General features: G+C 36.3%; 2 protein-coding genes across 3 annotated transcripts; both read left to right on the plus strand.

Annotated features, from left to right (window-relative positions):
* Nucleotides 1-2,823: 2,823 nt before the first annotated feature.
* LOC109218734 lies at nucleotides 2,824-6,697 on the plus strand. Of its 2 annotated transcripts, none has more exons than XM_019383115.1 (2): nucleotides 2,824-3,898; nucleotides 6,342-6,697. In XM_019383115.1, exons 1-2 carry the CDS (start codon nucleotides 3,002-3,004, stop codon nucleotides 6,474-6,476), a joined length of 1,032 nt encoding a protein of 343 aa, XP_019238660.1. In that variant the 5' UTR covers nucleotides 2,824-3,001; the 3' UTR covers nucleotides 6,477-6,697. The 2 variants fall into 2 exon arrangements, with proteins under 2 accessions (XP_019238660.1, XP_019238659.1); XM_019383114.1 differs by having other exon boundaries at nucleotides 2,825-3,898; nucleotides 6,339-6,697.
* A 1,687-nt stretch (nucleotides 6,698-8,384) lies between these two features.
* Nucleotides 8,385-9,875, plus strand: LOC109218733 (LOB domain-containing protein 24-like). The gene is made up of 2 exons (XM_019383113.1): nucleotides 8,385-8,537; nucleotides 9,582-9,875. Exons 1-2 carry the CDS (start codon nucleotides 8,385-8,387, stop codon nucleotides 9,873-9,875), a joined length of 447 nt encoding a protein of 148 aa, XP_019238658.1.
* Nucleotides 9,876-13,207: the final 3,332 nt, after the last annotated feature.

The raw sequence follows: 13,207 nt of genomic DNA on the forward strand, positions 1-13,207 counted from the left end.
AGTAGAGCAGGTGCTAATGTTGGAGCTATGGGGTCGAGAACATTGGTCAACCAGAGGTGGTTGATGTAGTTTGACATTGCTAGCCTCATGCCCTCTGAGATTAGTTGTGCTAGGATCAGAGGGTTTTGAAGGACAAATAGAACCTCTTGGTTCTGGATGTTCAGCGTGAAGAAGGCTGCCTGTCCCCGAAGCCCTTGTTCTAACCATGTCGTTGGTTGATGGTCCTGTGGGAGGGCATTTGTGACATATATCGGGAGACTGGGGTTTGGTATTTGATTGTCCATTCTGGATAGTATGGATGGACGTTGATGAGGGAAAAGTTGGTTTAGTGGTATTCTCCTCCTTGTGAGGGATTGTGGTGGATTCATATTGTGGAGGGGAAGATGTAAAGGTAGTAGGAACTTGGGGTTCGTAAGGCAATGATTGAGTATCTATTATAGGGGATTGGGTTTGCATGCTTTGTTTAGTTACTTCCGACCCTAGATTATCCGTCATTGGGGAATTAGTTTGCATGGTCACGTGGCCAGTGTAGGATAACAAGTCATCTAGGGGTGTATTAGGGGAATTATGAAGAAGAGAGGGCGTGCCAAGTAGTTGTTTAGGAGGTGGGGCCGCTGGTTTACCTAGAGTGGTATGGCTATGCAACTGTTTTGCCACGTGGACATCCAAGTTGGGGAGTAGGGGAATGGTTTCGTGTGGGGAAAGAATGGGCATTACCTGTGGATTGGCTATGGATTATTTCATCCAAATCCATTATGGCAGATTCATCAACCCTTGTTAAATCATTATTATCAGCTAGTAGTGATGAAAATTTATTAGAGGTTGGAACAAAAGTGGTAGGATTAGCAGTAGGATTGTAATGCTTTTTAGTAGATTGATAGGTAGTTTCGTGCATAGTTAGTTGCTCGGCAGTATTAAAAGATTTAGGCTTAAAAGCTAGTTTTTGATTATTTTGAAATTTACCTGATGCCGCATCAAATATATTGACACTGATACCTGGTTGTTGTCCTTGATCTTTGACCTGTGAAGGAGCGGTAGTGTATCACTTATGCTTGTTTCCTTTGGAAAATGACACTGTTTGCCACAGATCTTCACTTGTTTGTCCCTTACCTGTGGAGTTTGAGGAGATGACCCAGGGTCCTGTTTGTATCTGTTTCACTGTATCTGTTTTAGGATAGATGCGTGAAGGTGCTGTGTGACCCAATCGACCACATGCTTTACACAAGAAGTTTTCTCCTTCGTACAGTAATTGCTGTAGATGTGCACCAATTTGTACTGCAGTTTGGACCGGCTGGTCTAGTGGGACTTGCACATAGAGTCTCGCATACCTTCCTCTGATTGTTGAACTTGTACAAGCATCTATACGCAGTAGCTTCCCAATTGAGTTTCCAATTCTTCCAAGCACTATCCCATCGTAGAATTCTGATTGAGGAAGACGAACCCCGACAGCTGATTATACTTCTTTAGCTTTGCTAGAAATAAAATTATGCTCCCACCTTCTAACAGAGAGGTAGTGGCCATTAATAAACGATGGTGCTTGTTGTAAAGCTATTGCCATGTTTTCCTCCTTGCTAAATTTAAATACGTAAAAGTCTGACACTAGATCAATTAATGGGAACGGTTCATTTGGTTTCCAAAGGTCTTGGATCTTCCTTTCTAGGTAGTGATGGACCACTCTTTTACCTAGGAGTTTGATTATGAGAGAGAATTGCCATGGTGAGTACATTCGTTCTCTGTCCTCGTCTGTTAGAGAGGTGTGTTTGAATTGGGAGGACAGAGGTTCGTGGGAGGATTCATCTCTCATTGGCTCAGAATAATCAATCATGCTGATATTAGAATTAATTAGAGTGTCCGTTATAATTTCCTGGGAGAGTAATTTCTCCTTAAATGAGGCAGTGTTTGAAATATTTGGGGTGGAATTAGTAGTTGACATTGAATGATAAGTAGGTAAATCCGGTGGTTTCGGTGGAATGGGTGCATGGGATGTAGTTCCAGTTGTTTCTGGGTTCATTCTTGGGAAATGAATCTAGAGTTTAAGGGTGTGGGTGAGTAGAGAGAAGGCAGAGAATTTTCTCTCAATGTTTTGATTATTTATTGGGGTTGAATTGTAGCTATATTATTATTGCATTTGCAGAAGAATTTTACTGAAAATAATTGAAAAAATTAAGATGAAAAATAATAATGAAAACGAAAAAAAGTGATAAAATATTTTGGATGGAGAGATTTTAGCAGAAAGAATAAAATTAATAAATATAAAAAAATACACCAAAAAATAAATCTAGATAAAAATAAAAGTAATAAACAGTGAGGGGTTACCACTAGAAAGAATAAAATAAAAAAGGAAAAAAATAATTTTATTAGAAAGAAAAAAATAAAGTGAAAAAATAACAGCAAAATACACAAAAAAAAAAAAAAAAAACGTGAACAAAAAATAAAGAGAAGAAGGAGAAAGAACTTTGGCGAAGCCAAGGCATAGAAAGGTGCGGCAAAAGGGGCATATTGGTATTTTTACAAAATGGAAAGCATTTCGGTTAAGTTTTTAAAAGGGGCTCTCGGTGTTATTTTCTCTTTAAATAAAGTATTGTGGTAAGTGATGTTCATACGACTTACATAACTTATTTGGGATTGAATGGTAGCCATATTATTATTCTATTTTCATTAGGATAACATAATAATATATATTAAATATAATAATATTTTTTATGTTTGTATAAGATATATTCTGAACATATTATTATGTATCCAACTTGTTGTGTTAGATTTGGTGTCTCGTAACACGTCACAGAAAACATATCCTTACTATATAATATAACATAAAACATTAAATTATGTTACAGGGGTCAATCTCATCTCGTCTGGTGGGAAACTGGATACACATTGCAAGTTGGGGGCATCTGTGGTAACCCACCAATCCAAAAAGTAGTTGATGCCATTCAAAACTTGCTCCTCCTCTCTTTTGTCCTAATCTCATTTCTAGGGTTTCCTGATCAAACAACAAATTATGGATACGGAGTTTCAAGATTGGGAGTTGCTCCACTCCAACTCAGCTTCAGATTCCGAGCTCCCAGCCAACTCAACCAAAAACCAGGAGGATACCTTTGTTGAAGAAACCGAGGGTCTTATTCAACCCAATTATTTCTCCATAGATTCTCACAGTACTCCTACTTTTGCTGCTTATAACGGTTCTGAGGAATCGGATAATCTGACCTGGATTGGTTCTGGTAGTGTAAGGTCTGAAGATCGGCAATTTGGGGAATTTGACGGGAAAAATGATGTGGGTGTGTTTGAAAACTCGAAATTACAAGTGGGGTCTGGAGGAATCGAAGATATAAGTAGTGAAAATGGGGAAAAAATTGAGGTGGGTGTTGTGGAAGACTCGAAATTGGAAGTGGCTTTAGGAGGAATCGAAGATATAAGTAGTGAAAATGGGAAAAATCTTGAGGTGGGTCTTGTGAAAAACTCGAAATTGGAAGTGGGTTTTGGAGGAATCGAAGATATAAGTAGCGAAAATGGGGAAAATGAAGATATAAGTAGTGAAAATGAGAAAAATCATGGGGAATTTTGGTCTGATACTGGTGGAGATGGACTTGGTGATGTGAAATTTGGTGGTGTTGAAGAGAGCTCAGAGGTTTGTGTAGAAGAAAAGGAGGAAAATGAGAGGGTTGAATGTGAAAAGAGGGATGGAATTGAAGCAAGTAAAGGAGGAGAAGAGAAGAGGAGTTTGGTGTGGTGGAAGGTGCCATTGGAGCTTCTCAGGTATTGTGTGTTCAGGGTTAGGCCTATGTGGGCCTTCTCCGTAGCTGCTGCTGTTATGGGGTTTGTGATATTAGGTCGTAGACTGTACAAGATGAAGAAGAAGACCAAGAGTTTGGAGCTCAAAGTTACTGTCGATGATAAGGTCAGTGTTATTTTGCCCATTTCCATACCATTATGTTAGTAACATTGTTTTTTCCACACTATAGGTGCTAACCTTAAGCTTGATTTGTATGTTGCTTCATCCTCTTTATCCCAAAAAGTTGTTAAATAAATGAAAGAATGTTGCTTCATGTGTTATATGCTTTTGAAATACCTAATAGTTAAGCAAAAGGAGGAGTTGATAACAGTACATAGTTATTTGTGTTAAAGGGATGAGCTTTTTCATGGTAGATACTTGAAGAAGAGGGAGATTAGAACTCAAATTGGAAAATAATTGGGCCCTGGGGGTCATGACACTTTAGTATACTCTTTAGCGAGTATAGGGAGATCAGTTTTGTGGCTCGTTGCAAATGTTATTTTAGTTATATGACCCTTTTCACGAGAGAATGATAAAACATAACACATGAGATCAGTAAATAAAACAAGTGAGATCTTTATAGGATTATTTTTCTACTATTCAAATCCTCGTGGGTGTTATGATATTGTATTGTGGATGACCCTATCTATATGCAAGACAGAGTCATAGGAATCAGGAATTAGTTTGTGTCATCATTGATTGGATGTCATATAGTGTATGCATAGATGTGCCATTTCGTTTTCTTTTCATTTGTTGATAGAACAGTTGATTCATCGTGACCATTAAGGCTTCAAACTTAGACATTTATTTGATTTTTTGGGTTTTCACTTGCATCATGTTCAAAATTGTATATTGAATTTTGTTCCAGAGTGCTGTGTATCTTGAAAATATAGGATGTGGGAGTGTTCCAGTATAGAGCAATGGTATAGGACTATAGGCTGATAATGCCTTTAGAATTCTGTTGCCCTGTATCATTTAGCAGTTCGTTTCTTGTACCTCTTGACATTTCAGTAATTATGATTGCTGTTTCTTCTTTAGTGAGTGAAGTGCTTTATCTAGCTTGAAATAGCAAGGCAACTTGTTTATTGTAGCTCGGCCTTGATATCGCTTGTGATTTATGTATGGAGCATGTCATAGTAACATAGCTGGAGAAACCCAAAATCGCTGATTATATTAAAGTTGTTTCAATAAGATAGAGAATAAACAAATGGTTCCTCATGGATGGAGATGCAACTACCAAATTTAATAGTCTGTGCTATAATATACACTCTAACATTCCTGGGAAAGATAAGCCTTGTGTTACAGTTGTATTAGATAATGAAGATTGTTTATCAATACCCCTATAGTAAGAGTTTCGAAAGTCTCAATCATGAATAAGTTGTTTTTTCTTTTCTTTTAGGGGGGTGGGTGGGTAAATCTATACCTTCAGTTTGTTCTCCAACTTCTGCTGCTTCCAGCTTCCTCCACGGTCCTTATTAGCACTTGTGAAATGTAAACAAAGAGGATACAAGGGACCACAGCTTGGAAGCCAGTCTGTAATAGAAGTTGCTAAATAAACAACCGGTATTGTTAAAGCACTTTGTGAGTCTACCTTGGATTAAACGACTGCTGCCTCGTTACTTCTACTAGTGCTCCTTTAACATTATTTTAGTCTTCTGCTGTAAATTGTTTCACATGATGATTTTGCTTTAGATTCCACCAGCAAAGAGAAAAATAAAAGGAGAAAAGAGAAGGAAAAGAAGAGAAAAAATAAACCAGCGACACGTGACATTTTCATTTGGTGTAGATGGTGTCTACTTCGTTGACATCGGCACCGTTACATGCTACCAAATATCTTTTCAGGCCTAACGTCAAGTTTGGGTTCATTTTTATTTAGTTTATGGATTTTGTATACCTTTTGCTCAATTCTGCATCTTTTTGGCCAAGCTTCTAAAATCAGTTTATTTTGAGAAGTGTTTTTTCTCAAAAGTATTTTTGATGAGAAGCAGTTTGTATTTGGCTAATTAATTTGAAAAACAATTCCGAGGAGCAATTAGTGGTTAGTCAAACTTTTGAAAATTGCTTTTAAGTAAAAGTGCTTTTCAAAAAAAGTGCTTCAGGGGAGAAGTTACATTTTTCTGCTTCTACTCAAAAGCTCTTTTTCTTCTTCCAAAAGCTTGGCCAAACACTTTTAACTTTGGGTGAAAAGTGCTTTTGGCCATGGAGAAGCTTGGCCAGGCTATAAATGTTACCAGAAGTACATGCTCTTTGACGTGTAACTCTGGAAACTGAATTTTAAACCCCCCTTCTTAAGTGTCCTATAGAACTATCCAACTTCCAACCTTAAACAGTTGTAAAACTTGATATAACCAAAGAGTGTTCACACTTTGTGTTTCGAACAGATTTTGATGTTTTTGACTTGAAAACGTTTTCAATTTTTTTTTTTTTTTTACTTCTGTTGTGTGAATATTATAGGGTATCATTGGATCAAGTCCTTAAATCCTATCCTTTGCCTTGGACCAGCACTCTTTCTTCTCACTAATGAATCCTTTTCTGTGTGTTGAATAAGTTTCGTCATTGTGTGCAGAAGGTATCTCAATTCATGAGCCGTGCTGCACGCCTTAATGAAGCATTTTCTGTTGTGAAGCGGGTTCCTGTGATTCGGCCGCAGCTGCCAGCACCTGGAGTTTCATCATGGACTGTCGTGAGTTTGCATAGGGTGTAATCATTGTAAAGAAAAATGAAGTTTTATGTATATTGGAAGAAGCATTGGTGTCGTCACCAAATCCCATTTGATATATTGCTGTGTTTTTTGCTTGGCTAATTTGTGTTTAAGCTTTCTCTGTGTGGATCACGTTCTCAATATACTCCTGAACAGACTGATGTACGATTTTAAACCTATGTATGTATGTATGTATGTATAAACTCTCTTATCTTTTTCCCATATGTCGTGTTGTTGGATGTCTCTTTAATAGTTTTTCTTTTTCCCTACCAATTAGTAATTAAGGGGAAGCGGGTTCTTGTTTGACATTCCTGCAACAGAGTTCCGCAAAATACTTTTTCTGGTCTTTGGACAAAGTTCTACAACAATAATAAAATCAGTATATTCCGACAAGTGGGGAATTTCGAGGAAGTTCTACGGTAAAGTGATAAACAAAGTACACATTTATTATCACAAGAAAAAATAAACAAACCTGTACATGTAAGGCATGAAGCTGTCGTATCTATATTTTTATGGTCTTTTCCAAGTTTATAAAATAACAACTTGATAGCCTATAATGTATTGCTCTGACGATTTAGCTAGTGTTATATTTATATTAGGTTAGGTATTTGTCAACAATTTTGCTTCTATATGTTAGTGTTAGAATAGGAAAATCTTAGTAGCTCAGTTGGTATGTTACTTTACCAAGGGTTCGATTCTCCGCCTTAAATTACCTTGTAAAGTAAACATTTTTTTTCTTGATAAGAAATGTAGCTCTTTTATTTATTTAAAACATGAAATATGTAAAATTTATGTTTCACAGATGGAACTGAACGAGGGAACTCAGTTTCGATTGCATCAAAATTCAAAATTCCTAATGGAAACATGTAAAATTAGCTGTAGCTAAAGTCTATTGATTCTAGATGAATGAGCTCCTATGCCAAACCCTCTAGTTAAATTCTTGAAGAAACAACAAAATTCACATGATTGTTTTTGACAAATTAAGGAATTCAAGACATGGTTTTGGGAGATGTGGGTGCTAGGATTTCTATTCTAATTTAGATAGTCTTTTGAATATAGTTGAAAATTTAAAGTATTGCGTCATTATTAATGAAGACACCTTTCTAGGTTGCTCTAGCTGTATCACTATGTCCTAACTTCATTAATTATTCTAGTTACTGCGTATCTAGTTTTCTGGTACGTTACTTCCAGTTGGTTAGTATTTGACCTTTTGATATAAGAAAAACACGATTTGATTTCTTAGAAATTCTTTTACATTATTACATAGGACATTGGGAAAGGGCATAATAACAATCGACAGTGAGAGTCATACAACTTTTTTCCATTACGTAAGGGAGAGAAATCTCACATGGTCACCCAAAGCTGAAGTTTAAATTTTTTTTTTTAATTAAAAAAAAAAAAGGATTAATGGGATTTTCTTGTTTTTCTGTTTCATTCTATTATTTTCTTCATAAAGTAGATTAATTCACACATTTTCGATGATCTTTAATAAATACAAAGCACATAACTTTTATTACATCTCTTCCTCTAAATTCGCATAGCAATATATAGGTCGCAAATAAATTTTAAATGCATGCACATAAAAAAACAGAAAAAGTAATTAGAAAACTTTGAATTCCATTGTTACCAATTTTAGCTCAATCAATGAATGGCTAATTTGTAGTACTGGTAACTTTCCTTGCAACACCAAATTTTTAAAAAGCTAGCCGTTAATAGTTTCATTTCTTTTCATTTAAATACACTCTTGAATCTTAATTGAAGTATTAAGCAACTAAGATCTTTGCTTAGATTTTCTTCTTCACAAACCAAAGATTTTCATAATATTTTCTTTTAGACAAACAAATCTTTGTTCCTTGTGGCAGATTTTTTTGTATCTTGTTTTATATAATATAGAAAGATCTTTGAAAGAAAATGACTTCCACTCGTTGTGCAGCTTGCAAACAATTAAGAAGAAGATGTCCTTCAGATTGTATCTTTTTACCATATTTTCCTCCAAATAATCCACAAAGATTTTCTTGTGTTCATAGAATCTATGGTGCTAGCAATGTTGGAAAGATGCTCCAGGTAAGTACCATATCATATATTCCTATAAGAATCGTTGTTTATTCTCTTGCTTGAATTAAATACGTTTTAAGTATATTTGTACAGATAAGATATTATTTTGTATATTCTTATCTCATTCAGTGCTTCATAATCTCTGTGTAAATATGTTTCGGCAGTCATTTATTTAGGTTAGTTAAAATGTTTGGATCTTTTCTTTCTCTTGCTCCTTCAGTGATAAATAACAATAAATTAAGATAACTAAATAGAGAAGTAGCTATTAACTTATTATTATTCGTATTGATTATTATTGACTTATTGATTACTTTCTCCATACTTGTATGAAAATTTCTATTATATAAATTACTGACTTATAATGTTAAATCTATACAGTTTTCATGAATATGTGTACAAGTTATATTTGGAAAATTAATATATGAATTGAGACCCATAACTTAAATCAGGGGCGGCATACGTTGGACGAATCGCTTCGCCGGAAAATTTTATTAAGCATAACAAATAATAAACATAAAATGACACCACTTAATATGTATTCTCGTCTGGCATGTTGGTGAGTCTTTTGGTTTTGCTTTAAGGGGTCGGAGGTTCGAACCTGGACTAGAATATATATTTGGCAAATATTCGAAGATTCTCTTGTTAAAAATTATAATTAAGTAGAATTGAACTCAAGAGCTCTTCTAACTTAAGACTTCACAAAACTAATGCATTAAGACTATTATTATTTAGATATTAAAAATATGATAATTAACGTTATTTATTTTACACTCTTGTATAAATATCGACATCGCGTACGAAAGATCATGCGTGCACCCCTGATTAAAATGGTTTCATCTCACAGTTTAAACCGTATTCTTTTGAGGTGGAAAGAGTAGTATTTCACACAGCAAACCATAGTTAGCGAAGATATATTATTTGCATGTCTACACACTTATCCAGCTTTTGGATTCAGAGAGACATGAACTCAAAGTTCCTTGTTGAACTAATTATATATGGTAAATTATGTCAAAGAATATTATAGAAATTAATTTCTTGTTTTTTTAATAACAGCAAGTACAAGAGCATCAGCGAGCGGATGTAGCAGACACGTTGTATTATGAGGCATATTGCAGAATTAAGGATCCAGTTTACGGTTGTGTTGGGATCATTACTGTTTTACATGAAGAAATCTACCAATTACAATGCCAATTGGCTAAATTAAAAGCTGAAATTGACTTACTCAAAACTCAGTCACCAGCTCAAGGACAACAAGTTGAATTTTCTGCTAATTTATTGGCTGATCAAAATGGAGTTTATACTTCATCACCATCTTTATTTGATCCTTCATTCTATTGGTTTTACTAGAACTTATTATGTAGTGTTCTTTTTTTTTTTTTTCATGACATATTTTGGGCATTTTATGAAGTGTTGAGTTACTTTGGGGATTTTATTAGCTTGATTTGGACTTGTATCCTTAACTTCTATACTCTGATTTCATTCATCCTATCTTACATTTGATCAACACTATAATAAGTTGCTTAAACTCCTAGTAAAATTAGTAGAATTTTGAAGCATAAAGGTTCTCTTGCCAAGTCAATCCACAGATAAAAATGCAAAAATATTCTTGACATGTACGTACTAATCAAAAGAAAAGAGAAAAACATTATTTTCAACACATTGTACTATACAGAAATCAAAAGGGCAAATATATCTATAGATGAATTTACAGAGATTTAAACAAGTTTCTTCAATATTTAATTCTCTCACAAAAGATTAAATTTTTCAAAAACCAACCTGTTAAACGTCTTCAAAAACATACATTTTCTAAGATGGTAACACAGACAAACATATTTTCTTCAAATAATATTCTAAAATAACAACAACAACGACGACGACCCAGTAAAATCCCACTAATGGGATCTGGGGAGGGTAGTACGTAGACCTTATGCCCTACCCCGAGGGAATAGAGAGGCTACTTCCGAAAGACCCTCGGCTCAAGAAGACGAAGAGAGACAATATTAGTTCTACCAATAGAAATTATATGAAAAATAACATCATGAAAATGAGAAAGTAGATGCAAAGCAAAAGCAATAGACAATACATAGATCCGACACTATGGAAAATGAAAGAATAGTAAGACGCAACATTGCCACTAACTGACTTCGACAAAAACCCTACCAGACTAGCCTCACAAAGGTATGAAGGAAAGACTCAATTACCTCCTAACCTACAAGCCTAATACTCGACCTCCACAACTTCCTATCAAGGGCCATGTCCTCGGAAATCTGAAGCCTCGCCATCTCATGCCTGATCACCTCTCCCCTAAACTTCTTAGGTCGTCCTCTACCTCTTCTCGTGCCCTCCAAAGCCAGCTGCTCACGCCTCCTTACCGGAGCATCTACGTTTCTCCTTTGTACGTGTTCGAACCATCTGAGCCTCGCTTCCCGCATCTTGTCATCAATGGGAGCCACGCCCACCTTCACCCGAATATCTTCATTTCTAATCTTATCCTTCCTAGTATGCCCACACATCCACCTTAACGTCCTCATTTCTACTACTTTCATCATCTGGATATGTGATTTCTTAGCAGGCCAACACTCAGCCCCATACATCATGGCCGGTCTAACCACCGCTTTTTAAAACATACCTTTGAGTATCGGTGGCACTCTCTTGTCACACAGGACTCCAGATGCCAACCTCCACTTCATTCACCCCACCCCAATACGGTGTGTGACATCCTCGTCGATATCCCCTCCTTTCTGGATAACCGACCCAAGGTACTTGAAATTGCCACTACTTGGGATGACCTGTGATTCAAGTGTTTCAAAAACCTAGTTTCGTAAACTCCAGCCCAGCAGTCTTGGTGTTTGTCAAACCCATCTGCTTTATTCTCTTAGTATTGATTCAAGAGTTCTGCTCTTAATCTTCAATTCTTGATTCTGTGAGTTGATTTTTTGGTAAATAGAGAATGCTTTTAATCAATTGAATTTGATTATTAGTATAGTTGTAAAGCAAACATTATATAGAACTTGATAGTTTATATGAGTCCACCAAAATATAGAAAGACCAGTTCTTCTATGAGTTTCTACTGAGAATGCTAATGAAACAGTAAGTAAGTAAGACAGGGAGTTTTACGTGGAAAAATCCCTGCTCAAGGGGATAAAAAACCACGACCGACACTGGTAGGATTTCAACTTCACTATGAGCAACTTAGATTACAACCTATGCAATCCACGAATTAAACTCTTAATCCCTCACTAACTTGTAATACACCTAATACAAGACACTTTGCAATACACCTATTACAAAGACTTCAACTCATGACTAACTCTAGTCACGACACAAACACTAAGGGTTTATGGTTTTACAAGGGGGTTCCTAAACAACGCTTCTAGCTAAGCAAATTAGGAATTACAATGAAGAACAATTATAAAGTTTCAACTCAACTAATGACAATAAGATACTAGATTTAGGAATTGGTCCGTAGTAGTGTTAAACTTTGTTCTTGATGCACTTGAGAATTGAATCCTCGGATATCAGACGGCTTGAATGCTTGGAGTAAAATCTCAAGTGTTCAAATGATGTTTTGTTGTAATACTCTTGTTAATACAACTTGGATGACATCACTTGAATGATGTAATCACTTGGTTGGTCAAAGGACAAGTGACTGCAAAACTGGGTTGCACTGTTTCTGTGTACAGTGCAGACAGTCACTTTCCAACTGTACACAGTTGACTTCATACTGCTGTCAGGGAAACACAAGGGATCAGGTCCCTGTGTTGGTTCTCTATCTTCTGAAGTTGTAGCAGTTCACATTAGCTGAAGTCCGTTGATTAGCAATGTGTACCAAGTGTGTCAGGTTCCCTATCTGGCTCTTTGACAGTAAGTTTGTTAGATCATCAATACATAAAGCTAAGACATTGGAAACCCATCAATTTCCCCCTTTTTGATGATGACAAACTTAGACATTGATAACATATGTTTAGAACAGAATTAACCAGATGAAGCAACAGGAACTTCACAAGTTCTCCCTGACTTTATGCTTCCCCCTTAATCAGATCCCTGTTTCAATTATACTTCCCCTTTTGGCATCATTAAAAACACACAAGCAGGCAATCAGCATAAAGTAGTCTAGCCTAGCTAACTCATGCCACATATGTGCACACAACATGATAGAAAAGAGAAACAGAGAAACATAAGCATTAGATATCAAAAGAGGATAGTTTTTATATAGAAAACAAATGCCTTTGCTATACAGCAAAGGCAAAGATTGGACTGTTTTTAGCGGGAGCAGTACAGGTGCATCCCATCCACATCACAAAAAATAAACACAAATAATTGCCAAGTCATCAAAACAAGAGCATAAAATCCAGAAACTGGTCACTGAAAGGGGCTGCCTAGGGGACACTAGGAGGAGAGGGCTTGGAAGCTGCAGCAAGGGTTTGGAGAACTTGATATATTCGGGCATTCGCCGATGTTTGCTCGGTGAGCAGTTTCTCCTTCAGGTTCTCCACTTGTGCCCTAAGATCAGCATTTTCTTTGGTCAAACGAGCTATCTCCTCATTTGACCCTGGGGCCCCTTGGGCTTGCTGACCTTCCAGGATAGCGTTCCTCGCCCTTAACCTTCGAATCTCCTCAGTTGCGCTGTTTTGAGCATTGATGAGCTGAGAGATTGTCAATGTACTGCCTACCCCTCC

Source organism: Nicotiana attenuata, unplaced genomic scaffold, assembly GCF_001879085.1.
Source record: "Nicotiana attenuata strain UT unplaced genomic scaffold, NIATTr2, whole genome shotgun sequence".
Taxonomy (NCBI): domain Eukaryota; kingdom Viridiplantae; phylum Streptophyta; class Magnoliopsida; order Solanales; family Solanaceae; genus Nicotiana; species Nicotiana attenuata.

What these genes read in the sequence shown, in the direction of transcription:
- LOC109218734 (XM_019383114.1), top strand. Translation starts at nt 3,002, where the DNA reads ATGGATACGGAGTTTCAAGATTGGGAGTTGCTCCACTCCAACTCAGCT. An exon ending in AAGTTACTGTCGATGATAAG is followed by an intron (nt 3,899 to 6,338) that starts GTCAGTGTTATT and finishes CATTGTGTGCAG; the next exon opens with AAGGTATCTCAATTCATGAG.
- LOC109218733 (XM_019383113.1), top strand. Translation starts at nt 8,385, where the DNA reads ATGACTTCCACTCGTTGTGCAGCTTGCAAACAATTAAGAAGAAGATGT. An exon ending in ATGTTGGAAAGATGCTCCAG is followed by an intron (nt 8,538 to 9,581) that starts GTAAGTACCATA and finishes TTTTAATAACAG; the next exon opens with CAAGTACAAGAGCATCAGCG.